Consider the following 27663-nt stretch of genomic DNA (forward strand, 5'->3'; position numbering starts at 1 on the left):
TGCTTTCTTTCCATTCTGAGGAACAATTGACCCCAAATTCAAGTTAAATTTATACTCCAGGGAAACAAGTACTTAGGTAGTTACTTTTTTAAATGTATATGTATTGTTAGGGGTGTCAATTATTGTGTTAGTAGTTATTATAAAATCATGCAAACAAATAGATTATTTCTTGTTGTTTTAAGAAATTATTTTAAATTCATGGTAGTGTATTAAAAGATAACTATTTTCGAGGGGGCGGGGAGGGTTACACATTTTTACCAGATTCTAGTCATATTTCTTTTTTTATTATTTATAATTTATTCTGAAATTCAATTGTGAATCTCACTAAGCTCTAACAAATTAAGAACATTACGAACACCGATACTCACCAGGAATGCCACCGACATAAAGAGGATCTTTGGTCGAAGGGAAAGTAGAAGATGGTGGACCTATCTTGTAGTTGTCCAACGTGTCCACAGATAGTTGTACAACATTTTTTCTCTTGATTACTAGGAGAAAAAGGGAGGAAAGATTTGACGCTAAGTAATTACAGGCACATAAATAAACAAATACTTTTTCACTGAGCTACTTATATTTTTACCAATGCAGCAGCAGGTATCATAGCTTTCAGCTGAAAAAAAAAATTACCCTTTCTGGTAACAAAATGACTCCTCCATTTCAGATGAGTCAGCTTTACTGGTCTTAACTGAGCAAACAAAATGACTAAGGAAACTGCTGAGGCTACTAAAATCTGAACCTAAAGGGAAAAGCATCAAGGCCGGGATGAGCAGAGGTCATCTCTGCAAATTCATTTTGAGGAAATAAACTGATTCTAAAAATAAATTCTAGATTATTTTATGATAGAAGATGCTTTTAAACTTGTTCCTGACTACAAATCATGACTACAAATCCGTTAGTTATCAGCTAAAAATGATTATCATTGTTTGACATTTGTTATATTAAGAGTGAATGAAGTTATTGTAAGCAAATATACTGAATAACATAGCATCATATACAGAAGAAATAAGCATTTTCACCATTCAGCACAGTTCAAATAAAATAGTATTTTTGACATGTTGACTGGATCTGAGAATCTTTTGACCATGACTATTGTTCCAAAGCTTTATTCATAAATACAAGAAGACGGTAAAAAGTGACACCCTAGAATTAAATGTTGTCACACTGCATAAGTGTGCAAAAAATATATATTTTTCTCCTTAATCAATAAATATTTTCATTGTCCTCATTGTTGGCCTAAGTTAAAAACACATGACAGCATTATTTCACATTTGGTTCGATATTTGTATTGGGTATTAGTACAATTCTAAGTTTTGTTTCACCTGAAATTTTATGAAATATTCCATCGCATAAAGAGGTCTTTGGCTTCACTGATGTCATGTACTCTCCTTTCCCGTTGTTCACGTGTGCCACCACCTGCAAATAGAAACATATGCAAATGTCTCACTGTTAACCCCATATGAATAAAGTCAACTTTGATAACAAAGGTAGAATCAACTGACTTTGAAGCTACCGATTTTAAAACCAAGCCAACCTAATTTAGAGACGACCTAAAGAGATGTAAAGAGACGGGCAAGCATTTAAGACTGTTCTGTGGCAGCAGAAAGCATCTAAGTACTCTCACCTCTCCTCCAAGCATATAGATGCTGAGAAAGTGGCCCATTGTGTTTACATGACTGGTGGAATCACCGACATGAAGCAGGAGTCCAGTCTGGCTGTGGGGACGTATGTTAAACAGCACCTCCAGGTCAGAACCAAAAACAAAGGAGTCATCTGAAATACAGAAAACAAATGCAGATAATGTGAGTTACAAAAAAAAAAAGTAATGGGGAGCAACTAATGAACAGAAAACTATTTTTTTTGAGTTTCCTAGTTTTTATATATTAAATAAAACATTTTTTTTAATATACTGAAATATGTCCCTAAAAGGTTTAAATCATAAGTAAAATTTAAAAAAAAAATCACCATCATCCAATTCACAGAGTACTATATAATTACAACGCTTCATGTGCTCAAGTGAAGCACCAATGGTGTTTTTATAAACCATAGATTAGAAATAAAAATGTGGTATTAAAAGAGCACAAAAGTGATGTACTTACTGATTATGACATGTGCTCCATTTCCTGCAAAATACACCCCTTTTTGTGTCGGCCCCTCAAAGCAGGGTCCTGCACCGTAGTTTGACGATGGGTTTAACATCAGTGCTCCATTCATCTTAAAATTACGCACACAGCCGGACACGCTTTGCTTTGGCAGAGCCTTTGACTGAAAGCAAAAGTAGTATTTATTTCACTAAATTAGCCGCAATTTTTCACCAGAAACGTTAACTGAATTTAGTTGTGTTTTGCTACCTTTAACTCTTTCTGAAGGGATTCTGGCGCACTGCCCAGGTATGCAGGCAGGAGGAACTGCTGCATAGACTTCAACTCAGAGTTAGTCAGCTGACCATCCTGAGCTTTGATCCCGTCTACAATCAACCGGAATTTCTTCTTTTCCAAACTGAACATGACCTACAGACAAATACATTCAACACATGCTTTGCTTTGCAAAATAGACTGAGTGATGCAGGGATGGCTGCTACGATGTAGCTGAAACCGGATATAAAACTGTAAGGAAAAAAAAAATACACAACTTTTTTGTCATTCTGCAAATCAGACTAAACATTTGCTGTTGTTTATCTAAAATTACTAAAATAATTTCTATTTCTTAAGAATAATGAGAGGATTTATAATCCAAATGACAATGGCATTATGGTTTTGCAAGCTTCTGGTGTGAAATCAGATCTGCACTGCTGTAAAGGAACATCTCAAAAACACAGGTTTCTTTTGTGAATTTATGGGGAAAAAATCTGCTGAGCTATTAGGAGGAATAAATGCCATTTTTTAAACCTTGACTCTACCACATTCATTTTCAAAGCTACACTTTACACATGTATAAACACAACGGGAATGTCCAGCCATGGTAGTATTTAGGTATGAGGCAGGTTCTGTTTTTCAGAAATTAATGTTTGTTTCCAAATGTGAGCATCAACATCTGAGAAAAGGAAGGGGCTCTGCTAAATTGTTGGCTGAAGTTGCATTGGTAAGCGAATGTAATCATTTGTAGTGAAATACCAACAGGAGCTGAAAGGCCAATCAGAGAGGAATGACATCATCACACTAAAACCGACATAGACAGACAGAATGCTATTTTAAATGCTGAAGTAGACACAAATGATTTTTTTCAAAACATGTCTAAATTGGCCATTATCACCATCCCCTTACAGAAAAATCCCATAAATTTTACTTGCAAAAATCACACGAGTAAATTATGTACCACATGTGAAGTGATGAGTCACATGAAAAACGACGATTTTGAGAAGTTTCAAGGAAACCCACCCCGCCCACAAAAAACAAAACATGTGATTCCTATTTTTTCACATGGGTTTCACATATTTCTACATATGATACACATGTGTATAACATATTTCCACATGTTTACATGTGAGAAAATTTGAGAGCAGAGCACAGAAAAAAGCTTGTGAGAAGGAGATCCTAAGGGATCAACCAATACTAAACAGTTTCAAAGACAATTCTACCTACTACTAAGAAAATGTAGCATGTAGACTTTCCAAGCTTATTATTCCGACATTTGGCAAATGCAAATAATTTTAGTAATCCTACCTGACCTAAAACAGAAAAGATTACAACTGATTTGATTTCACCCATGTAGAGAGAGGTAAGTGTCTTTTTTTTGCAGTTAGATGTAAACATCAGGTTTCAGCTATAAACACACAGAGGCTTGTATACAGTGATGTATATTTACTGACCGAATGCCACTTTCCATCGTTGTACTTCTCTCTGTTGAATATCTCCCTCTGTTTTCCCACAGAGAGTCTGATCCTGCCCTTAGACATGTACAACGCCAGATGAGACTGCCCTCCTCTGGTCGCTGCAAAGAATAGCAGACCTTCAGGAGACCGAGTTCTGACATCCAGAGAGAAGTGAGGCCTGGATAGGATAAAACAAAAACAAACAAAAAAAAAAACTATATTCTCAATTACAGCTCTGGTTTTTATTGGTATTCATAGATGTGAGATCATAAGGGAACTGGTCACTCACTTGGGTTGTAAGACCTGTAATGGTAGGCTGTAGCTCAAGCTGCTCACAGGCCCTCCCATGCGATAAGCATGTTGAAGCTTGGCTGGGAATTCGCAGACTGAGGCGCTTTCATTTATTATTTGCTTCTCACTGTCCTGAAAAGCAGCACAAAAACAAAAAAAAGGAGAAGACTCTTAATACAAGTTGATATTTGAATTCCTATCAGCTGCAGGTCTCTGGATGGCTCCCGCCCTGCTGGGAAATAAGGCAGCATGCTTTTTGAGTTGCAAAAATTATCACAAGCATGGGTTCTATCAAATGTGAAGCTTTTGTGACTTTAGATTTAGATTTTTATTTTTTATAATAGGCCTGCTTTGTCTGTTTTATTACTAGGCTGTGTTTTTATTTCTAAAAGGAACAACTGCTATTTTTTTAAATCTTAAATTTCAGAAAACATTTTCCCAAAACTAAATAATTTTAATTGGAAATTCCAGGCTTGGATCTGGGCATTATAATAAATCCCAGTTAACTCACTTCACAATAAAAATCAGGCTAATGGGAACTTTCTTTTTATTCCCCTGTAGCATGTATTTAAAAGGGCTTGCTTTCAGCCATGAAGGTTATATTTATCTGATTTTGGCTCAAATTAAAGAAGTGCATCAAACGACATGCTGTTGATTGATGTTTTTAGTAGGCCAAATACGGTGGAAGTTCTTTGTTTTTACGCATTTAATGAATTTTAAAATATATTCATTTTTGCCTATGACCTGCACATTATTATTCAGTGAATAACTGGCCAATTGGCTAGTGCAAGTTTATTTTTTTTTAAAAACCCTAAAATTCAGATTTTATTTGTCATCCACTCACCAAGTTAAGTCATGATAGGAATTAGTTGGACACTGTCCTTTGGAGGCAAACTGTGTTTATTTACATTCATAGTTTTGAATTTGAATGGTTTTCATCAGTGAATGTACTCAGTTCCTTTATCACCAACTCACTAGAATTGATTGTACCAATCTAGCTCATGTTCTAATAAAAATAAAAGCAAACACAGATATGAGCCCATGTCCCCTTATTTTACTGTGACACCTATTTCTTCCCACTTTCGTATAAAGCTTCATAAGAATTAACTTTTTCACTCCTAAACTTTGTATTACCTGATTTTTTCATTTGCTTCACCATGTGTAGCGTGAAAGTGGCAGCATATTATAGTACTTCCGTGACCCCGCATGCAGCTGAGAATTCATTATTTACGTCATTCAATTATTGTGAATCAAGGTTAATATATGGCTCCAAACCAAAATACCATATTGTTTACAGTGAGAATGAGCAAGCAAGGACAAGGGTGATTAGTGGAATCAATTTGTTGTAGATTTGATTTTAAAAAAGAAAAAAAAAGAAAATCCAGAGGTGACAGTAAAGAAAAGCCTACATATTTTTACCTCAAGGTGAGGCTTATGTGAGTAATCCTCTTGCTTCTTCTCAAGGTCTCTCTTTTTTTTTTAGTGGATATTTAATGTATTCTTATGTAAATTAATACTTCCAATCATTCAGTTTTAGGACTATTGTGTGAATTATGTTGTAATCATCTCTTTCCTTCCTTCCTCTCTAGATTTTTGGGATCTAAAAACATCTTTAAAATGTGCAGATTTAACCATTTGCAACGTTAAAGGACTTTCACTGCCTCTCCAATTATTTTAATGCAAGCAAAAAATGACCAACTGGATAGTTGCTCAAAACCTTTGCAGGAATAGTTGTCTTGAAATCTTGGGGCTAACTCAGTTCAAATAAAAAAGTCAAAGTCTGATGTTCTACTGCAAACTAAAAAGTTGAAAATGCCTTTCGCACTTTTTAACCTCATGTCTACATGACCATACACAACATACTCACACTTCACCCCTAACATTTCAGCCGATGCTGCTCAGTGTGCTTGCACTTGATTACTGCAACACATCTCTTTGGAGAATTTCTTTTCCTCCGGATATTTCTGTGAATTTGCACTCTTTAACAGGTGTCTCTGCTTCACCTTGTCTTCTTAAGCTAAACTGCTCAGCATACATCATTCACACATTCAGCCGGAAATGCAACTTCATGATTATTTATTATTCACACAGATGGAAGAGTGTTAGAAAAAGGTGATTAAAAAGTGATGGAAGCGGCTGCTAAAATCAGCTGTGATTAGAGCACATTTTCTTTGATTATATAATCAAGCATGATTTAATGTGTCATTAGTGAATTAAAAACAAGGTGCTTGTGAATCACTTAGAAGGATTACATGGAAGAAAGCGAAGAGACGTGTTCCTTTCAGGGTTATTATTCACAATATAGATGGTGAACACAAATAGGAAGGACAAAGGATGAAGTACAATACATTTTGTTGTTTGGCATGGGTACTGAAGCATTCATACACATTTTTTTTTCATTGTGTAGAATACACAGTAAATAAATGAGCTTGTGCATATGCTAGAGGAAATCATAGGGGTACAGCAGTCAGTGTTAGATTCATGTCGTCATCTGCAGGTTTTGGTCTCCTTCTTCTTCATCTCTAGAAAATGAGGCAGCACAATTTAATACAGATAATGTCAAGTTGATAAAAGTGGCAGTAAGAGGAAAATGTAATTAGATTTGATTTCCTTCATAAGAGAGGAAGCAAGCATTAGGTCACAAGTTATTGGGTAACATCATGATATCCTCAGAGGAAAAACAAACAGATTAAACGAAAAAACACATTATTCTTGAGAAAATGTAAAATTATGTAAGTGCATAACATCAACATTTTGAAAGCGTTCTCTCTCTGCGGCTGTAGACATATATTGAATTATTTTACTGCACAAAAACCTTTTAAGCTGAAATATGTCATATGAATGTCTGATTTTTTTTTTTCCTACCCCACCCTAACAGACTATACCAGAAACTCAGATTCCCATCAATCCAAGATTTCAACAATGACCCACATGTTATACCCATGTGCTTTGCAGTAGCAATGCTGGTCAGAACTGGAGCACATGTGGCAAGCTCTTACCCGAACAAAGCTAATTTCAGTCATTCATCACTGTGGTGAGTTACCAGCTGACTGAACTTTTCATGGAACGCTTGAGAATCCCTTCATTGGTTGCCCATTTACGAAATCCCCGTACTTAGCATGCCTCCAAGTGTCAAAGTGCTACCAAAACCTCGTAATTATCCATTCATTGAAGCCAGGTGTGCAGCAACAGATGCTGGACACTGAGCCCCGAGGACGAGGGTTGGGGAACTCTGATTTATACCCTTTAGTTTTGGAATAATTAAGTATTTTACTAAGGACTACTTTCTGATCTGGAGTTCAGGTGTGCATAGATGTCAAACCTCACCTTTTTGTTGAAGCGGAGTTGAAAGGGATTGCTGGCAGTGCACACATCTATCTGGACGTCTCCTGTAGCCTGGAAGTCATATAGGTTTTCAGGCTTGAACTCGTTTGACCTGCAAAACACAAACAAATCAGATTGAGATCACACCTTGGAGGAAACACGGTACAACAAACCAAACCACATAAATTTAACTCTTAAAGCTGAAGTAGATAACTTTTACAAAAATTATACTTTTTACATATTTGTTAAAAACTGTCATAATGTCATGACAGTATAATATGAGGCAGACAATCTGTGAAAACAATCAAGTTCCCCTGCCTCCTCCTTTTGGTCCTTATGCCATCTGCAGATATATAGCACTTGGCCAAAAACAACCAATCAGAGCAAGGAGGAGGGACTTAGCACTGTCCACCACCATCATCATGCTGCTCACATCCTCCCTCTTGCTCTCTGCTGCACAGAGCTGAATGCATAGGCTAGGAAACATGGCCACTATTGATGGTGGAGAAACAGCTTTTCTGTAGCAGTAAGTTGTTTCTCTGCCATTAGCATGGCTGCAGCAAACCAGTAATCTTGAACCGTACACAAATGTGATTGACTGCGCTAAGACCCTCTACCTAGATCTGATTGCCTGTATCAGTCTGGTAGCGGCGTATTTCAGCAGAAATCAATAGGACCACTGGGAAGAAGCAAAGGAAGTAAATTTGTTCACAAACTATCTGTCTCATGTTACACTGTCACGACATAGTGGCAGTTTTAGCAAATATGTAAAAAGCATTTTTATTAAAGTTGCCTACTGCAACTTTAGTAGACACAGAAAGAAAGAAAAATTACCGTCGACTGTAAAAGTTGGAAATGCAGCCTTTGAAATTCTCTTTTCCAAGCCAAATAGAGCCCTGTGTGTCAGGTATGGACATGGTGCCACTCTCTTGCTGACCATAGTCTTCATCATCAATCTGCACTGCAATCCTTAAGAAAAAGAAAAAAACAACAAACATTTGTAGCAAAAATTATTTAAAATTTAATATTTTCCTGATTTGGATTAAATGTTATTTTATTTTTGGTTTTGAAATAGTAAGCCTAAATAATCACAGTTGTAACTGAACAACTACACACCTTCCAGTAAGCATTACTTGGTTTCTTATTACATTCCTAGAACACGTGAAACAAATTGTTATTTCATACCTTCCTCCTTTTTTGGAGACGGTCACATAGTGCCAGTTCCCGTCATTGTACTGTTTGCTTGATTTCCATTTAATGGTGTCAACGTGCAGAATCACGTAGCCATTTTCCATTGCAATGTTTAACTGGTTTCCCTGGAGGATAAAACCACAATAAAGATTTTACTTCTTTTTGCATAAGCATATTAGAAAAGGTGGTTATAAAGTAGAGAGGTAAATGTACCTGTTTTTTGTTCTGCAATATAAGGCCCTGGCTCTCTGTGCTCTTGAATCCGAGGGACACCACTACGTCGTTTTCCAAGCTGAAGTCTTGGAGGTCTGCTTTCAGGGAGCTCCTCAAGTTGAACTGTGCTTTGTACGAACTCTAAACAGAGGGCATGACACATGTGAAGATACGTGAAAAAAGCTTTCAGATAAGTCTATCTATGATTACAGTAGCATAATATCAAACTGAAAATAAAAATCCAAATGTTAATTTCATCAGATAAAGTTTAAGACGAAAAAAAGTAAAATTAGAGTTGCCTTCATTCAGCCTTCCTTTCTCGATAGATGCATGCAAAGACAACTGAAACCAGCCACTTTAGTGCCACATCTTTTAATATGGTTTCATGTAAATCTATGAGTTTTGTTGTAATCATTAGTAATATTTTTTATATATTGTTTTATATTTCATTTTAACCGTACAGTGGATGGCAGAGTAAACAATTGTATTCGACATTAAAGCTGATTTACTTGGGGATTTTTTAAAAAAATGTATACTTTGTGAATCTAATTAGAATGTCCAGGAACAATAAGTAAATATTTGACTTGTCATTCAAATAAAGCTGACATGTATTGCTAACCAGAGGTCAGGGATTGGCTTCTCAAAAAGCTGTTTGGCTAAACTTGCCCATATTTACAGCAGGAACAATAATTAGAAAAAAAAAAAAAACTAACTGGCTGAGAACTTCATCTTTCCTCATCATACAGAGAGCAGGGTTGTAAAAAAAAGATCAACAAATCTCCGAAGCTCCCCGATAGACAACTGCTGCAAAGTGTGGCCTCAAATTTGAAACTCTCTGGGACAATTACTGTATACATCTTCATGCCAGCTAAGAAAAAAGTATTCCTGTCCACCCCCACAAAAGAAATCATCATCATTAATAGAAATAAAAGCTCTGAAACATCAGGCTGTGTGTAATTAATCTACTAGTATGTAATGCGTTTCAATTAGAGGCAGAGTTACTGAAATCAATTAGCTTTTCAATAATATTCTAATTTACTGAATGGACCTGTCCTCTTCCTCACAGTAATAACAATATTTCAGTTGGTCTGTGTAAATAAGGTGAAAGTCATACCAGTGAATCCTGCAAGCAGCCTTTGCTGATTCCCACTGGTTCATCAGGTGGTCTAAAATTGCTGTTTACCTTCAAATCTTTCAAACACCCCTTGTATGGTGGAGTGGTGATGTCCCACCTTTAATTAAACAAACAAAACAAAACAACAGGTTATATACAAGTCTCATTGAAACAGGATGGAAATACACAAATTAAAAAAAAAAAATGCTGATAAGGATGTACCTTTGTCTGATCTCTTGCGTTACACCACCAATATAGAAATCTTTAAAGTTGCTGAAATCGTATTCATTGAGGGAGGCCGTAAGTGGTGGGGAGCCTGCAATAATACTTACTTTCCCAGGCCTATAAACTAGCTTAAAATTCAAAAAATCAACTTGAGCCTAGAAAGAAAAGTGGAAAAGATACAAATAAATTGTTAATTCTGAAGGGAATAAAACTCAAAGGAAGAAAATCCAGAAGAAACAGAAAAAGAAGAAAATCTTCCTTACTGGGAACACTTTGACTGATCCTTTAATTGGTTCTGTGATCAAGTTACCTTGAATAGCAATGTAACCCTTCTCTACAACCACCATTAAGTACTTATTCTGTGTCACACAGGAGAAAAAAGAAGTTGTGGTAAACATTATTATACACTGGAATTTAATTATTAATTTAACTGAATGCTAAATGTATCAACATCACAAAGATCCTTTACCTCATCTCCTGTGAAGAAGAGTAAAGCATTTTCCACGCTAGTCTTGACACTTATGTCAATAGTTCTCGGCTGTTCGCTTATGGCCACTCTGCCATATCCGGTGCCTTCATAATAGTCTGAGTCGACTGGACTTACGGTTCTAGAAGGAACCAAGCAGCAGACAGGGAAAACCAAGCAATCAAATTCTGAAAATAACACATAGACTCACTGACATCAAAATGATACTTCAAATTTGTAGTCTCGGTACCTCTTGCAGGGAGTCTGGACATTGATCCTTTCTGCTTTTTGGAAATTGTAGAGACTCACGGCCTTCCTGTTAAAGGTGGAGAACTCGATGCAGCCCGTGTATTTTGGCAACCTCATAGAGAGAGGAGGCTAAAGTGAAACGGAGCACAAGAAAGCATTTCTGATGACTGTTCTGGACACAAAACCGTCTGTAAACTGAATGTTGGTAGATGTGCTACAGCTCCTCACAGTGAAGTTGGACGGGTAGCCTCCAACGTAGAAGACAACGTCATCAGGACTGAATTTCAGGAGGTTCTTGCTCTCCTCTCCTCTTTCGGACCGATGAAAGGTAGGCAGCTTATTAGGTGGCCCAGAGGTTATGTCTTTGGTCAGGTTTAGCTCCACATCTTGGTAAATTCTAAATCATGAGAAAGAAAGAAAATAAAGGACTTTGTGATTATTACATCTGCTCATCTTTCAACAAAAAAAAAAAAAAGAAAGATAACACTATAGTGGTATCTACATATCGCCACAGAGTTGACTTAAAATGGTTGGAGAACCGTAAAGTCTATGGAAGTGCTTTCTTCACATTACTGCTACAAATGTTAACATATGTAATTGGAAATGGACGCAAAAGACCAACATAAAGTCTCTCTGCACTCTACCCACAAACATCTCTGGACCTACGGCTTTTAGTGTCGGCACTGCACAGTGCTCCACGAAATTTAAAACTTGCTATACTACCTGACACTGGTTTGAACTTCTCCCTGGCTTTATCCCTGAACTATGTAGTGTGTACATAATGTTCATGATGCTGCTTATTTACTAATGATTTCAAATCCGTTGAGGTCTTCATGAAACACCTGGATTGATACTGAGATTACATTACAAACAGATTGGTTGTATTTACCTAATCAGTGAAGTCTGAATGGAATTGGCTGCGTTGAATTTCCATTTGGGTTATCAGAAGACAAACAAACTTTGGATTTTCAAGTTTAAATTTATAAAGATTTCTGGAAAACATTGATCATTTTCCTTGCACTTGTATGAACTTTGTGTTTGTCTGTCACATATATTTATAATAAAATGCAATAGAATTTGTGGCAAAAAGAAACTAAATGTTGAAGAGACACGGTGAGAGCTGAGCTGAAGTAAGGTAGCTCACCTGTGAAGATCCACTTTATCAAATGTGGCCGGCTGAGGGTTGGAGGTGGAAATCAAGTCAGACTCCAGCTCTTTCTCCTGTCCGTTCAGCTTGTACAGGGCATACAAGCGATTTTGCCTCAATACCATGCCTATGTAATTCTTTGAGGACTGCAGAACATAGTTTTGTTAGTCTCGTGAGCAAAATTACAATCTAAAAATCGCCGCGGATACTGATTCACTCACGTCTCTGTTGCCAAGGTACAACACAAACATGTCTGTAATGTCTCCAGTCTGTCTGCGCCTGCGTTTTCCGTCTCCTCTCCCTATGGGTCTCTGCAGCGACAGAGACAGGGTGGTGTAGGCCTTCAGGTCGTCTAGATTCTTCGGTGGGCGCAGCTCGATGTGACCCTCCCCGGAAAACTTCATGGGGATCGCAATCTGAAGAGGAGACGAGACAAGGCGTTATGCAGACATGTAGACCTCACCTTGATTCGTTACAGAAATAGATTGTGCTGCTCTGTGAGAAAGTATTTGCCCCCGTACAGATTTCTTTTTTTCCCCCCTTAAATGTCACACTAAATGATTCAAATTAATTTTGATATTGTAGAAGGATAACTTTAGTTAATAATAAAAAAAATAGTTTTAAAACTATTAATTCACAGGTTAAAAGAAGTAAATTATTCAAACCAACCTGACCCTACACAAGTAAGAAAATAATTCCCTCCATGACGTAATAAGTGGCTGCGCCATTCCCAGCAGCAACAAATGCCATCTTGTGATTGCAACAATTGCTAATGAGTGTTTCTGACTCTCTCTACTTTGCAAAATAGTTTTTTTTTTTTTTCCTTGTCAGCTACAGTTGAGGGTTTTGGAGGATGACGAGCCTTTTTAAGATCATGCCTTAAGTCTAGATTTGACTAGGACACTCCAAAACCTTCATTTGGTTTATTTTTGTGCCATTCAGAGCTTGGTTTCAGCTCAATGACATCCATGGTTCCATCAAATAAGAAAGGTTATTATGGCTACAAATTAACATCACACTACCACCGCCATGTTTGACCGTCAGACGTAGAGGGACACGCGCCTTTCAAAAAGCTCCACAGAAGAGTCCACAGAATATTTTCCTAAAAGTGTAAGGGTTCACCTAGATGTTGCTCTTTTCCCTCTTTGAAAAAAAAAAAGAATCATTTGAAAACTGTATTTATAAATTCTGTCTGGCATTAACACTTAATTGAAACAGCAAAGCAGAAACATAAGAAGTCGGACAGCGTTTAGAGGGATTGACTGCACGCACCTTGTCAGCTGCATCTCTGGCCTCCTCAATAAGTTCTTTGATCTTCATTATGTTTTCAGATATGTTACCGAGGCCTGAGAACCCGGAGGTCAGGTTTTCAACCTCAGAGATCTTATTGTTCAGCGACGGAATTGTTTTCAGCAAATCCTTTACTGCGTTTAAAAGGTGAGAGACAGAAAAGTTAAACGTGTAAAATAGTTTTACATGTTTATTCACACAGAAATATATTTAGTATGACCGTTATCAAGGCAAGGGAGAAGCACTTCATTACAAAAGAATCAGAAAACTCACCAGACTGGTCCACTTCACTAAGGTCAGTGCTTAGATTGGCATTAGCAGGAGACACATTGATCTTGTCGATCTCCTTCTTAATTTTATCGAGTTTGTCCATAGTCTCGGCGGCCGTGTTATTGGCTGAAGCTGCTTTCCTCTTGGCTTCCTCAATCATATCCCCAATCGCATCTGATTGGAAAAAAACAACAACAAAAAAAACAAAAACAATGCTCAGCCGTTACACAGACACAAATGTCTTTCTCAGACAGAAGTAGTATAAAACTTTGAGGCCTGTCTCAGGAAGTGCTATGCAGTTCCTGTCAGCATATGACTTTGTCTGGTGAAGTAAGTTTATGCTACTATCATGAGTAATGGAAGTGCAGATGAATGCTTTAAGCAAGCCCTTCACTTGAAGTAACTTTTTCAGGTTTTTTTAATCTCTTAAAATCTTATAATCCGTACAATGATAAAAATTGAAATGAGTAAATCTGGACATAATGCACAGGTTGTTTTTTTTTTTCTTTTAATGTTTACTCTGTTAGTAAAAATAATCAAAAACAATTAAAATTCTTAGTTATTTTTAATATATTACTGTAATCTTTCCTAATCTTCATAAGCTCATTATTGTGAATGAATCATCTCGTGATCCGGATGCATTGTTATAATCCCAATGACATTTTTTTTACACTGATTCTAAATAATTGCTTGGATTTTTTTCCTACTCCACCTCTGTTGGTGTCATCTAATTGTGTCTGAACATCAGAGAGGCGGTCCTTCAGATCATTTTTCTTTTCTTTTGCTTTGGCCAGACGATTCTTCAAGTCATTTAGGTCACTTGCAGTGTCTGCAACAACAAAAAAAAGAAAAGCAAATAAGCTTTTATTTTTTTTTTATTTTTAATTTTTTTTAAATCATGTATGGAAAGTCCAAATACCCTGGAGTTCTTCTTCTGACTTCTTGGCGTCTTTCAACAGGGCACTGCTCTTGTCCTTTAGTTCTTTGGCTTTGTCGGTGAGTTTCTCTTTGTTTACAGTCTAAAAAGGAAAACAATTTCCAAAATGTAAGCTCCTTTGTTGCACATTTCGTCATTGCCATGTCAAGTGTGCATGTTCTGTTCATGTACTGAATTTAAAAGCTTACATTAAGGGCGTTATCTGCAGCGTCTTTGGCCTCCTTAGCTGCTGCCTCTGCAGCTTTAATGGCCTCTGTAATGTTCTTATAGGCCCCAATAGCATCCTTTGCATCACGCACCTTGGGAAGTTTGCTTGCATTCTTCATAGCACTAATGAGATAACATGGTTCTTAGAGAGTTTTTACACAAATATTTCCAAATATCATGGCTGAACTGTACTGTTTGAATTTTAAAATCAACTATGGAAAAGATAGAAGACACTATAGCTCTGATTAATTTCATCAATATGCCTTTAATATGCAAACGGTAATAAACTTACTCCTTGATTTGTTTTGCCATCTCGGATAGCTTCTTCGCATGCTCCTCTGCAGCCTCCACAAGGTCCTTCTTTGCCGCTGCCTTGGTGATCTCATTCACCTTCTTGGTCAAATCGGTCTTGGCACCATCCAGCTGTGCAGCTAGCGCCTCAAACTCCTGCAGAACCAAAAGAAGGAAGAGCGTGACGTACGCTGGGTTACAAGAAACATGGAATTGTCACCGACTTTGGTTCGGGTTGATTTGTGTAAAACAATACATTTTCTCATCATACAGTTCTCTGGCATTAAAACGTGTTTGATGATCTGAAACATTTAAGTGCAAAGAAACAAAAAAAAAAAAAGAAAGAAAGAAAGAAATCCGTTAAGGTGTCCAATACGATTTCAAGCGGCGGCCTACGACTAGTTGGCATGTTAAAAACTCAATAGTAGATACAGTATGTAAATGCTCAAGTTTACAGTCATACATTTTGTAGGTTGGTATTTATGGCTTGATTTATAGACAATAACTCCGGAAGACACGTTGAGCATTTGTGAAATTTACCGTCTTGCTGTCCGAGAGCATTTTCACCAAATCCTCCGTCTTCTTCAGTTCGTCCTCAGCCATAGCTATCTGGTCTTTAACAGTTTTCCGCTCCTCTTTTAAGTCATTAATACGTTTCTGCAGGGAAAACATAAATCAACCGAGTCGGTTCACTGAACAATTTCAGCTACGCTGTGAAGAATCTGGCACTATGTCTGCAAAATACCATCGCAAATGACAGGTGAATGTTGATCGTGATTGTTGATTATCGCTGTTAACGAACAAGCATGTGCGAATTGCTGTTTGATTACCTCCAGGTTTTTCAGTGTCTGTGCATTCAGACCATTTTGGGTATTGGCCTTTTTCACCAGGTTTCTTGCTTCTTCCAAAGCTTTCTCCAAGTCCTTCAGCTTGGCATTGTAATCCTTCAGGTGGCTGCGGATCTTCTCTGCTGCAGCCTCGTTCTGGTCACTCTGCTTACTAAAATTATTCTTGATGTAGTCAAGCACTAGAAGTTGACGACAGAGTGCGGTTTGTCAAATGGCAACGTATGACTCATATTACAAATCACAACTACTCTGGTTGTGCTCATTAGGACGTTCTGCATGCGGTAACTTACATTTAGTCGCCTCAGCTAGCTCCGTCTCAGCAGCCGTCTTCTGAGAGGTGAAGTTTCTGTTCTGCATCTCCGTCACCATGGACTGAGCCTTCTCCAGTATATTAGTCAAGCTATCAGCAGGCAACGAATCACCTCGACCATCATTCTTCAGCTGAAAGATTAAGTCTTCAAAATAGCAGAGCACCCACAGTGTGAGTAGGAGGCCAGAACACGAGGAAATGAAAGAAAAGTGACACACAACATCTGGAGGAAATGAGTGTTTTTGCTTCCTTCTACCTTTAATTTTCACAAGCATTTTTTGGATCTCTTTTTCGAGGTCTTTTGCCCTGTTGTAGGTGTCTTCAGCATTGTCCACGGCTTTGTCAGCGTCTCCGGCACTCTTATCAGCCTAAGTAAAATCAAGTTACAAAAATCCCACATTTACAGACCTGCTCCTTAAATTAACACGCTGAAGCAATCATAAAACACCAGACTCGTTTTTGAAACCTTGTCTTTCATGGATTTAATGTCATCAGCGAGGCTGTCGGCGTCTTTCTCGAGCTGCTCCACCTTGGACTTTTGCGTGTTAACAGCAGAGCTGAATTTGTTGACGAGAGTCTGCAAAGTCAACACACAACGTCACATCAGATGTCAAAGTGGGATGTGCTGCTCTGTGAGCAAGAAGACGTGATGCGAATGGGTGGCGCTAAATACAGGGCGCTACTGTATTTAGAAAACCCGTAAGAAGCTGAAAAGGACTTGAGTTATCTTGCAAAAACAGATGAAGACACGAGCGTTACCTTAGTATCAGACACGGCCCTTTCAAGCTTGTCCAGCCTTTCCTTTAAGGCGCTACTGATGGAAGCATTATCTAGTTGAGCCTTGATTCTTGCCAGCTCAAAGTCGAGCTTTTCCAAGTCATTTAGCAACGTCTGAGCACAATTGTCACATTCTGAAAGCGAAGCAGAGGACAACAGAAGAATATCACACTTCAGGTATTATGAATGGCCTGAGATACCATCTGTACTCTGAGATTACTTTTCTTTTGTATATATATATATATATATATATATATTCACCTTGACAGTGCTCATCTGTGTTTGTATCTCCTGGCTCCAGCGAGTTCTTGCAGACTGAAAGAAGAGCACAATGGATTTGAATTTCAAACTGATTTTAAATTATAACATATTCTAAAGAGAAAGAATGCCAGATCTAACCTCCAGTCCTAGGATCACAGCTGTTTCCATTTCCGTTGCAATTACATGGCTGGCAATTTCCTCCTGGTATCAGCGGGTCGCCATAATAACCAGGAGCACAACTGCGTAAGAGAAGGATTAATGAATAGGCATCAAATTGGAAAAAAGCCAGCAGCATTCCTGTCTGCACGTTCCGGCTTTACTCACTTCTCACACCTGACTCCTGTGTAGCCCGGTTTGCAAGTACACTGGATGTCTCCCAACACGTCTCCGCAACTCACTGCAAAGCTGACCGTGAATCAAGAGGGATTACACTGTTGTTACCGCAATAATTGCATTAGAAAACAGCAAAGCAGTAAAGTTGTTGTTTTTTTTTCTCGCCCACCTGTTTGAGGATACACTAAATGGGCACGGACACAGTCTGCACGTCCTCTGTGCTGCGTTGCCAAAATAACCGTCTTTGCAGCGCTCACATCGGTCCCCGGCGGTGTTGTCCTTGCAGCTCTGAAAATGTCAGAGTGCGTTCATTAGTCGTTAATCAGCTACGTCTGTTTGATTTCGAGCTGTAAATATGTGTCTCAACGCAAGCACTGCATGCACAGGCACAGTCTTGAGCGTCTTGCATAACAATTTCTCAACTGGAACTCCAAAGAGCAAAAAAAAAACTCTATTGTGCCTCTGAAGAGAAGAATAAAAGAGAGGAAGTTTAAAAGAGGACTTTTAATGAGGATTAAAAAACAATTCCAGTGGTAACAAATATAGTTGTGTGAGCTGAAGTTGAGAGGTCCTGTCTGTGACTAAGCTTTAGCGTAATCATCTAAGTTCAAGTGATCAATCAATTTCCAAAAAACATTCTGAAAAGTTTTGACCTCTCAGTTAAGATTTTAGCTGCTACATCCTTTAATTCCTCTCGTTTTAAACACGTCCTCCTTCTATGTGCTGTTAATTACTCCCATAAGCAGCAATAAAACACAGTTTTAATGTTGGTTTAAAAACAAAGACAAACTAACTTTTGCATTTTATATTAAGGTTTGGCATGATTATCAACTGGAAACTGCAGTCCCTGTTTGAGTTTCCTAGAGCATTCATTTATGCTAACTTTGAAATCTCAAAAAGGCTGCCAGCATTTCAAAATCCAAAGTGTCTCACAGCGAATGGAGGCTGGAAGTTCAAAACAGAACTACTTTTGTTTAATTCCTTGTCATCTGTTTAATCTTTCAGCTGTGACTTCAGTCTCGTTCTCACTTTAGCTGATCTAACTTTGTTTAAACACCGTACTGATACAACAAGATGATTCGGAGCGTTCTTCCCGCAGTAACAACTTCTACACTAAAAAGTGTTTTTCTTAGCCTGACTTGGTCATGTTTTTCTTTTGTTTGTTTGTTTGTTTAGTTTATTTGGAATGTTGTTAAAGTCCATTTACTGAGTGAAATGACATTATCTAAACTATTACAAAAAAAAAAGAAAGATTAAGTGCTAATCCTGTTAATACCTTAGCAAATTATGCTACGGTATTAAGTTATGCCACAGTTAAGTAACAGTTGGGCAATTCAGAGCAAAAGCCGCTTTCTTGATGTGAGATTCCTTACCAGACACCTCCCTGTTTCATCTTCGCACTCGTCAGCCAAACCGTTGCACTCACAGGGCAGACAACGGCCAAGATTCAGCCAGCCGGTCTTTCTGTAGAATCCGGGAGAACATTTCTGAAAGAGAAAGCAAAAACCAAAATAAAAAGTTTATTACGCATCAAACTCTTTTTGTAGGTGCAACACTGAAGAACTGCTTTCAAAGCAAAGGAAATATATACTGGCAGTAAAAATCGGAGTGAAACATCACAGTTCAATTCATTAACCTTAAAGTCGTTTTGTGAGTGCAATTATCAATAGTTAAAGCCATTAATTAATTGCCTCCATATTGAATATCATGTTAAATTATACACACAGATTGGGGGCGTTTTTCACTACGCATAGCAATAAACTTAGACTGAATTTTTCTTCATAACATATTAACAGAGAAACTCGCCCTTTGCTTTCAGAGATAACAGTCATGTAATCACTAACACTCTAAGGATGAAAGACAGCGCAAACAGCACCCGAGGTGGAAAAAAAAAAAAAAAGAAAACATTCTCTCGCAACAAAATGCAGCATGTAGGTTTTTACCTGAACCTGAGAACTAGCATCAGAAACTGACGGAAACTGAATGACCTGTCCCTGGTTATTTAAGGACGGATATTTTATCTGCTGAGTTGCCTGGCTGTCAGTCCTCTGAGGAAATCTGTCATGATGTCTGGTGTGGTGGGATCGCTCTTGCTTGCCAAAAGGTCTGTGTCCGGCAGAGCACAGACCAATTAAAGTCCAGCATATCAGGATCCGCAACAGAACCCCTCTACACCGGCGCATATCCATGCACGTATCCGACATTCCCGGCGTTTTCCCTGTGTGAAGTAAGTCCTCGCTCCCCCTGTCCTCAGCCTCTTAAACATGCACACACTGAGGCACAGATGAGGACACACCCCGTTTACCTGAGTCAGCCGGGCTGATCAGCATGAGTCTACTTGGTGCATTCAAGCACTTCCATGCAAGTGTTTACATGCTCGCTCACTCTCTCTCTTTTACGTTCCTCTTAAAAAATGTACATGCACAATAAAATAATCTTTGGTGGCTGGAAAACATATTTAGACAGTAAAAGGAGACCGGGGGTATGCATGGACAGGTCTTAAAGTAAAAAATGTTAAAAGTTAGGAATGCCGCTGGGCTTTTAGTTATGGCTAAAAGAATTTGACAACAAAGTCTTTAGCTCCATGGTTGTCAAAGTGTGCTATCTCTACCACTGGTACTTCAGCTGGCTTTAGTTTTGTTCACAATAAAAGTATTTAATTATTTCCATATTAAATAACAAAAAAAAAAACATAACCCTTGAGATGTAGTGAGCAAAAGTGAAGAGGTGGTAGCAGTCACAACATGAAGTCACAATAAACATAAACTTACAATAAGACAAATGACTCAAGTACAACAATTGCACTTCTGCAATGTGAACATAATGGGATGTATCAGGGTCCTAAATACATTCAGAGGTACTAGTGTTCTACGTTTAACCTCTGATTTTAAACTGTTTCACGAAGTCGAGACAGAAAAGCTGAGAGCTTTGTTCCCCTGTTCTGTTCTGACACGAGGAACATTAAATTGAAAAAGGTCTTGAGACCGGAGGCTGTTGTTTAAAGTTAACAAAGACGAACGATAAGGTGCTGTCAGCTTTATAAATCAAAACATACCAGTGGCCAAGACAGGCAGACATGCAGAAATAGATATTTTACCTTAAGAGACAAGGGTGAGTTAGGGCTCCATAATTTGTAATAAACAGCAAAGCGCCATGATCCAGGCTATCCAGCATGAGCATAGGTGTTCATGAATAATATATCACCATTATTGACCATAGTCAATAACTGGAAGAAAAGTTGACTCCACCAATTTCTGTTTTACATTAAAAAAAGGCAGAATTTAAAATTGATGTAAAAGCTTCATTTTTTGTGTGTGTGTGTCAACAATTAAGACATAGAAACAAGTTTAATTTGTTGGCCACCGCTACTGGTGACGACGACGATGATGATGATGATGGAGTGGTTTGACCTTGCATTTGTTGAGATGAGAAAGAATCAGTCAGTGAAATAAACATATTTTTCAAACTTCATACTTGGATTTTGTTAAAAAAAATAATAATAAAAAATAGTAATAAACAGTCCTCTTTTCTTCTTTTCTGTTGTCTGTAAGGTCAATAAAAATTCTGCTACGTAGAAAACTTTGCATTCACTTGGACGGTATTTTGTCATGAGTGTTTCTGAACTGCTGCCTTTACGTAAAATATAATTGTCTGAAATATTCCAGCATATTACAGAGTGTACAAAAAATTTGTGACTGAAGGCAAAGTCAGACATCCTTAGACAACACAATCCAGACACTCACTTGTGAATCACTCCCCACACACACGCAGCAGACACACTTGGGTGTGTCAGCTGTAGCTCCAGACAAATGCTTGTGCTGGAGGAACACTCAGGTGAGGACACTCAGGTTTATGAGTAACGTTATGTTGCCTAGAGACACGCCCTGCGTTTCAAGGCAAGGCGCCGTGTCATAGCACCTCCGGGCACATATAATTAACTTCCTTTAAACATGCCCAATCAAACACGCGCACACGTAGGTTTATGGAAACAGCCTTGCAAGAATAAAAACATAACACCTTCCCTTGTAATAATGCCTCTAATACATCTGCATTCTTTCATTACTCGTTGCTTGAATTTCTTTCTTGATTTGGTTTTGTGGGCAAAACAGCGGAAACATTATGAATACAAACCAGTTTCTAAGAGCTCTTTAAAAAAAAGTTCATTTCACAAAAACAAAACAATCTTTCTTCCAAAGCAACTATATGGAATGAATACTCAGATAACTAATTACTGGAAGCGCTAACTATTCTGGTGATTTCGGCTCTTTAGGATCCCTAATATTACGTTATGTTGCCGCATAACCTTGTCTGGGGCTCCACAACGTTGCTGCGCTGCTTTCAAAATGCGGTATTTTCCAGCAAATTCCTCCGCTGATAAGTTTTTCCTCCAGGAAAAGGGTGTGACACTTTGTTCAGACATGTTAGGACACTCCAAAAACCATGAGGACCAGATCCAACTTCTTAACGAGACAAGATGCCGTTTCAGCCCCACCCGGTCCCCCACCCTTCCACTTGTGTTGTTTGTTTTCGCCTCAGTCTTTTCTGGTATGTATCTTTTACATTTGTTTTGTTTTTGACTAAAGATTGGATTTGTTAAGGAATAAGCTACGCTGTAAAACCTTTATTCAATGTGGAAAAATGTACAATAATTTGAAATCATAAGTCTACATACATTGTAAAATACATACAGGATGTGAGTATTCTGGTTGTAAATATAGGATAATAACACATGCAGCATAAGAGGCAAAAAAGCAAAAGCAAGTTAGTTTGCAATTAGCTGTTCTGGAGCTATAGGACAATATAATAAAAAAATATATAGATAAGTTCAAAATTATTCATATTTCTGGCACAATTATATAGGATTTAGACTTTTATTTTTATTTAACCTGTATTTTGCATTTTGTACAATTCAAGTAAATATAAATACATAAATAGAAAAGAAAGGCCCATCAGTTATTTTAAAATCTGATGAAAGTCAGATATCCCAGACATTTGCTGATTTTCATCCTCCAGCTAAAAAGATTGTCTTCAGACAAATTACAAAGGATTTAAAGGATAGCATTAAAATACATCAGTCAGGAGAAGGGTCCAAATTTTGTTTTAGAATTATATATAGTAAACAAATAATGATCAAGTGAAAGCAGTCACCAATAATTAAAGAAAATCGTGGATAAGTATTTTGCAAATTACAAAACTTGTTTCTTCAAAACTGATGAAAACACAAGTCGGAAACTTGTGAGGGAGGCTGCCAAGATGTTGAAAGACAAATTAAAGAAACAGTCATAATTTCCAGTTAGTACTTTCTGTGCACTTACAATCTTGTTGAAAATGTAGTCTAAAACTAACTTTTTCTTCTTCTTCTAATGAAAACAACCAGGTCTGACATTGCACATCACTGAAAGCACGTGAAACCTGAAATATGGTGGTGACAGTATTTGCTCTAGTGTTAAATTTAATAAAACTGAAATTATGATTTTACTAAGTTGAATGAATAATAAATTATTATTATTATTATTATTATTATTATTATTATTATTATTATTATTATTATTATTATTATTATTATTCAGTTTTGATAAGAAGGAAATTTATTTTTAGCATTGTATACATCCAAAAAACAATAATTGATAGACTTCAAGAGATAAAAATTTCAGTTTGGGTTAAGTTCAGAAATATATCACACAGAAAATCTGGGGTCACCCGAAATGGGCAGTGCACAAGACATATCCTCAAAATCTGAGAAAATTATAAGGACCAAAACCTACCATTTTAAGAAGGTGTGTACACTGTACATACAACACATAAATAAATGATTTAAATGAATAAAAATTCTAGTCTTTTAACTATTCTGAAAGCAATGACATGTGAGGATGCAAATTGCAAAGAGATATGTAAGTTGCATATCTCTATGCAAATTGATTTTAATCTGAAATCATGGGGTGTCTGCCCAGAACTTCTCACCTCACAGGAGTCTCCGGTGTACTCAGTGGGACAAGAGCACACTTCCACAGTGTTTGCTGGACCTCCAGTTCCTGACTCGGTCGCCTCCTCCAGGCCCACCTCCCCCAAGCTGAGTCGCTGGGTCTGAGTAAAATACAGGGCTCTGATCCTCAAGCCCACCAGACCTGCTAAGACCATCATGAGCTCCTGTCTGGACACAGGCCTGTTGGTGCCAGCATGGCGCCAGTTTCCCTGCAAGCAACGAGAGCATCAGGTCAAACGCAGAGTAGAGTGCGTTCAAGAGAAACACTGAAAGCATCCTGCTGTGTATCGAAGTCTGAGTCGGATTTGTAAGATATCCTTTATACATTTTTGTTTGATTTTTGTTCCACTTCCAGCTTAAAGTTCAACATTAAAAAAAAACATTCTGTCATTTAGGACCAATTTATATGACCCCGAATTGGTTAAACATCAGATTGTACTAAAATCCATTCTAAAATACTAACATGTGTCACACAATATAATATATTTCACCTCCAAGAGTTGGACCCTGCCCTGGTGCAGCCTGTCTGGAAGGGGAGCCTGTGAAGCCACATGGATCAGGCTCATAGCCTGACCCTTAAGGAGGAGAAATAATAAAGAAGCAAATATGACTGATTTTTTTTTTATAAATGAAAGCATAAAGCAGATCAGTCAGGCTGAAGTACTGGGACCATTGCATACAGTCAGCAGAACGTCCGGTTGTCTGTCGATAAGAGTCATGCCCTCACTCGGAATCCCAAATGATTTGGACTGGTAGGTGAGGAAGCCCCCATAAGATGAAACCTAAGAATCGGTAAGGAAGAGGAAATGTCTGTCAAGTTATTTGAAAGAGATTTCAGACTAAAATTACAGGAAAATGCAATGTGTATGAAATAATGGACAACTTCCCCTTAATCCCTGAATTTATATTCGATTGTACAAAAAAGAAAAATTAGGTCTGTTTATGCTGTCAATCAGATATTAATTTAATAAGGGGTTATTTATTTGAACATTCCACCTACAATTAGTGTAAATTTACGCTTGATGGTAATTAGACTCACAAAATTTCTTTGCTCATTTTAACAATTTATAATCAATGTTGCAAATTGAATTTCAACATATTTATTGAACAATCATTGGTACTCATCCCTTTTATAACACAAATATTGCATTATTTGTTATTAAATATGTACTTTTATAAATATTATCATTATCATCATCATTATTTTTATGTAATCTTAAGTAGTCCTTTCATTCAAAGTTGGATAATCAAAATGCATGCACAGAATTGTTGTTTCTTAATGCTAATATTCCACATTTCCATTCCTTAGTTGCCTAGTCTCACTAATACCCAAAACTGAAAATAAGTTTTCAAATTTGGCCACGTCTGTTCTGATTTGTCATATGTAGAAGACATTAGTATGCACTAAATATATTTTCATTGCATAACCTAGCTGAAGGTTAAGAGTATTTACGTTTAAAATATCCGTTTCCACATGTAATTCACACTTCAACCACTAGATTGTTATCGCAGCACTTTTAATAGTATCTCTAGAATGAGAGGCATATAAAGCAACATTTGTCATATTCATACACCCCCTCACTGAATACATAAAAAAACGGATGGTATTAATTAGTTTCACTAGACCATAAAGGAAAATTTGCATGTTAAGTTGAATTGTACCAATTAGATGTAAGCAGAGACGATATACTGAAGATATATCTTCAGTACTAAAATACCATCCATTTTCCCTCTTCTGTGTTAAAGCAACAGCACCAACATGGTGAGCTCTTCGTGGGCTCAGTGTTTCAGAATGAGCCGACTTACCCTGTCTCCCAAGTAGGACTGTGGCGCCACCCAGTGTAGAGTTTGAACCGTAGCAGGAAGCTCCTGAATGTCGGCCACTGCTGTGTTGCTGACAGCGTTCAGGACTGAGGGAACCTCCTCCCTGTCGGGGCTTTCCAAACGCCAGCCAAGCATCTCAACAAACTAACAACAGGAAATTTTAGGAGTAAAGCTACAGGAGTAATAGTGTACCATAGTAAATATTATACTTCATAACGGGCTTACTGCACTTTGATCTTACAGAACAGAGTTTCTTTGGAAAAACAGAGACTATGCTTGAGAAGAATCTTTACTTTTCAAAAAGTAAAAAATGAAAGTAAAATTAAAAAAAAAACACAGCATGCAGTGATTTGTTTTATTGTTGATGATGTTTTCCTACAATAGCTCTAATTAAGTAACTAATATTGTACTTCTTAAAGACTTTCAGTCATAAAACTCTGCAAAGGATGTATCTTAAAATGGTGAGACATGCAGTTTCTGGAGGTAATCCAACCTTTCCTCGCCGTTTGTTGGAGCTCTGACACTGGTTGGTCGCTTCGAAGCAGAAGCAGCTGGAGCAGCCGAGGAGGTTCGATGGGTCAAAGTAGAAGGAGCCTTCCCGGCACGTATCACACCTGACACCTTCAACGTTTTTCTGTAAACATGTCATCAGTCGGAACGGGACGGTATAAAAAGTAATGAAAAGAGTTTCTAAATCAGTGGTTTGTCGAGCTGATACTCACTTTGCAGAGACACATGCCTGTGTCTGGGTGGCACACATCGGCTGTGACTCCTCCCTGGTTGCATTCACAGGGTAGACAGTCGGGAAAGCGATAATAGCCCCGAGCGCAGCGATCACACTGCCGGCCTCCGATACGAGGTTTGCAGCTGCACAAAATACACAGAATCATCCAAAAATGTGTGTGTGTGTAACATCTGCCTTTTAGTATTCTTTATTGTATGTTGTCTCATCCAACTATTTACTCGTCAGATCCACTGACTAAGACTCAGAGAGTAAACTCACAGTCTTTACTTATGCACCTGGAATATTCAGGTGAGTATTTCTGTAAAATTGACATTTTAGCTCCCTGCAGCTTTCAGCTTTTTACAAGGACATTTGTTCCAACCTAGAGTGGCACTGCTTAAGGAAGTTACAATGCAAAAAGTAACAAAAAATAAGCCTGGTTACTGTTTTATTTTCTAGTGTTTTTTTTGTTTTTTTTTTTGCATATTTTACTTAGTGTTTAAGAATGGACATAGTTGAACCATGCACTGCTTACCTGCACTGTCCAGTAACAGTGTCACACTGAAGCCCTGCATTTACGTTCACTCCGGTTGGAGAGCAGCCACAGTTCTCGCAGCCCAGTAAAGGGTGATAGCTAAACGTCTGATGCTGGCACGAATCACAGGTGGGTTTCACTGTCTGAGGAGGACAGATGCAGCGTCCAGTCACTTCATCGCACAGTCGCCGTCCGCATTCACACGCTGCAGATTGACAACAGGAAGTACCCAGAACATTAAAGTGGTTATGTGTGTATTTGCTGTGTTTCATAAGATGTTTGAGGGCAAAAGCTAAAAATCCCTCACGTTTGCAGTAGGGAAATCCATAGTATCCAGTGGCACACTTGTTGCACTGCCTCCCGATAACGTGCTGCCTGCAAGGACACTGTCCTCCTACAGGGTCGCACACGGCCCCCGTCGAGCCGGACTTATCGCAGTCGCAGGGAAGGGCTCCGTCGTTGTAAGCTGCAACAAGAGCGCGGGCCGAATCTCTGCAAAACTGGGATGAGGTTCTAGGTCTGACAGATGACAACCATATGTAGAAAAATGAAAGATAAAACAAACAAAAAAAAAACCTCTTTCAAATAAAATAACAGTTTAATACTTGGCAACCGTAGCTAATGGGCACCATTTATAAAACTCCTTCCAATACTAAAAGTTGTTTCTAAAGACATTTGACCACATTAGAATATTAACAACCATATCACAAATTAAAAGTGTTGATATTAGTGAATTAATTTCAGGTTACAGATATTCAGATAAATAAATATATTGTATAAAAATATATTAGTTTTTTTTTCACTGTCTGACATTAAACCTGCTTTAGTTATCTTATATAACCGTTTTTATTGATTCTTATTTTACTTTCTACTAATTCTGATTTTCACATGCAGTTTTACATGGAAGATTAACATGCCATTATTCATCATTCATTAAATAAAAGTAATTTCTGTAATCCTATCTGGCACAAGCGAGAAACATTGTGTCTAATTTAAAGTCAGACAGGAAAAAAAAAAAGTAAGCTGTATACCGTCAATTGGATAC

The 27663-nt window shown here is 37.8% G+C and overlaps 1 protein-coding gene across 2 annotated transcripts in view; it reads right to left on the reverse strand.

Annotated features, from left to right (window-relative positions):
• Positions 1-284: 284 nt before the first annotated feature.
• The window catches only part of LOC106949138 (laminin subunit alpha-3-like), a 73267-nt gene continuing 45888 nt past the window's right edge, over positions 285-27663 (reverse strand). The window contains exons 33-76 of one of the 2 annotated variants that reach the window (XM_015035189.1): positions 26926-27137; positions 26619-26823; positions 26082-26226; positions 25853-25993; positions 25342-25503; positions 24216-24317; positions 24027-24110; positions 23514-23744; positions 18926-19039; positions 17722-17840; positions 17544-17624; positions 17358-17458; positions 17220-17273; positions 16941-17092; positions 16648-16758; positions 16438-16549; positions 16162-16326; positions 15854-16050; positions 15564-15680; positions 15025-15179; positions 14714-14855; positions 14508-14607; positions 14301-14417; positions 13592-13762; positions 13301-13452; positions 12250-12444; positions 12026-12174; positions 11110-11278; positions 10883-11010; positions 10636-10774; positions 10430-10525; positions 10164-10321; positions 9942-10059; positions 8828-8968; positions 8609-8739; positions 8258-8392; positions 7427-7535; positions 4098-4231; positions 3806-3986; positions 2349-2507; positions 2097-2262; positions 1622-1770; positions 1320-1413; positions 285-488 (exon numbers count right to left, since the gene is read on the reverse strand). In XM_015035189.1, the coding sequence (XP_014890675.1) occupies positions 349-488; positions 1320-1413; positions 1622-1770; positions 2097-2262; positions 2349-2507; positions 3806-3986; positions 4098-4231; positions 7427-7535; positions 8258-8392; positions 8609-8739; positions 8828-8968; positions 9942-10059; positions 10164-10321; positions 10430-10525; positions 10636-10774; positions 10883-11010; positions 11110-11278; positions 12026-12174; positions 12250-12444; positions 13301-13452; positions 13592-13762; positions 14301-14417; positions 14508-14607; positions 14714-14855; positions 15025-15179; positions 15564-15680; positions 15854-16050; positions 16162-16326; positions 16438-16549; positions 16648-16758; positions 16941-17092; positions 17220-17273; positions 17358-17458; positions 17544-17624; positions 17722-17840; positions 18926-19039; positions 23514-23744; positions 24027-24110; positions 24216-24317; positions 25342-25503; positions 25853-25993; positions 26082-26226; positions 26619-26823; positions 26926-27137 (6133 nt within the window). In that variant the 3' untranslated portion in view covers positions 285-348. Of the gene's footprint in view, positions 489-1319; positions 1414-1621; positions 1771-2096; positions 2263-2348; positions 2508-3805; positions 3987-4097; positions 4232-6158; positions 6622-7426; positions 7536-8257; positions 8393-8608; positions 8740-8827; positions 8969-9941; positions 10060-10163; positions 10322-10429; positions 10526-10635; positions 10775-10882; positions 11011-11109; positions 11279-12025; positions 12175-12249; positions 12445-13300; positions 13453-13591; positions 13763-14300; positions 14418-14507; positions 14608-14713; positions 14856-15024; positions 15180-15563; positions 15681-15853; positions 16051-16161; positions 16327-16437; positions 16550-16647; positions 16759-16940; positions 17093-17219; positions 17274-17357; positions 17459-17543; positions 17625-17721; positions 17841-18925; positions 19040-23513; positions 23745-24026; positions 24111-24215; positions 24318-25341; positions 25504-25852; positions 25994-26081; positions 26227-26618; positions 26824-26925; positions 27138-27663 lie in introns of those variants that run through there. The other variant, XM_015035191.1, reaches the window with a different exon arrangement.

The sequence above is a fragment of the Poecilia latipinna genome, unplaced genomic scaffold (assembly GCF_001443285.1).
Source record: "Poecilia latipinna isolate Pla-1442-1.1 unplaced genomic scaffold, P_latipinna-1.0 Scaffold328, whole genome shotgun sequence".
NCBI classification, from domain to species: domain Eukaryota; kingdom Metazoa; phylum Chordata; class Actinopteri; order Cyprinodontiformes; family Poeciliidae; genus Poecilia; species Poecilia latipinna.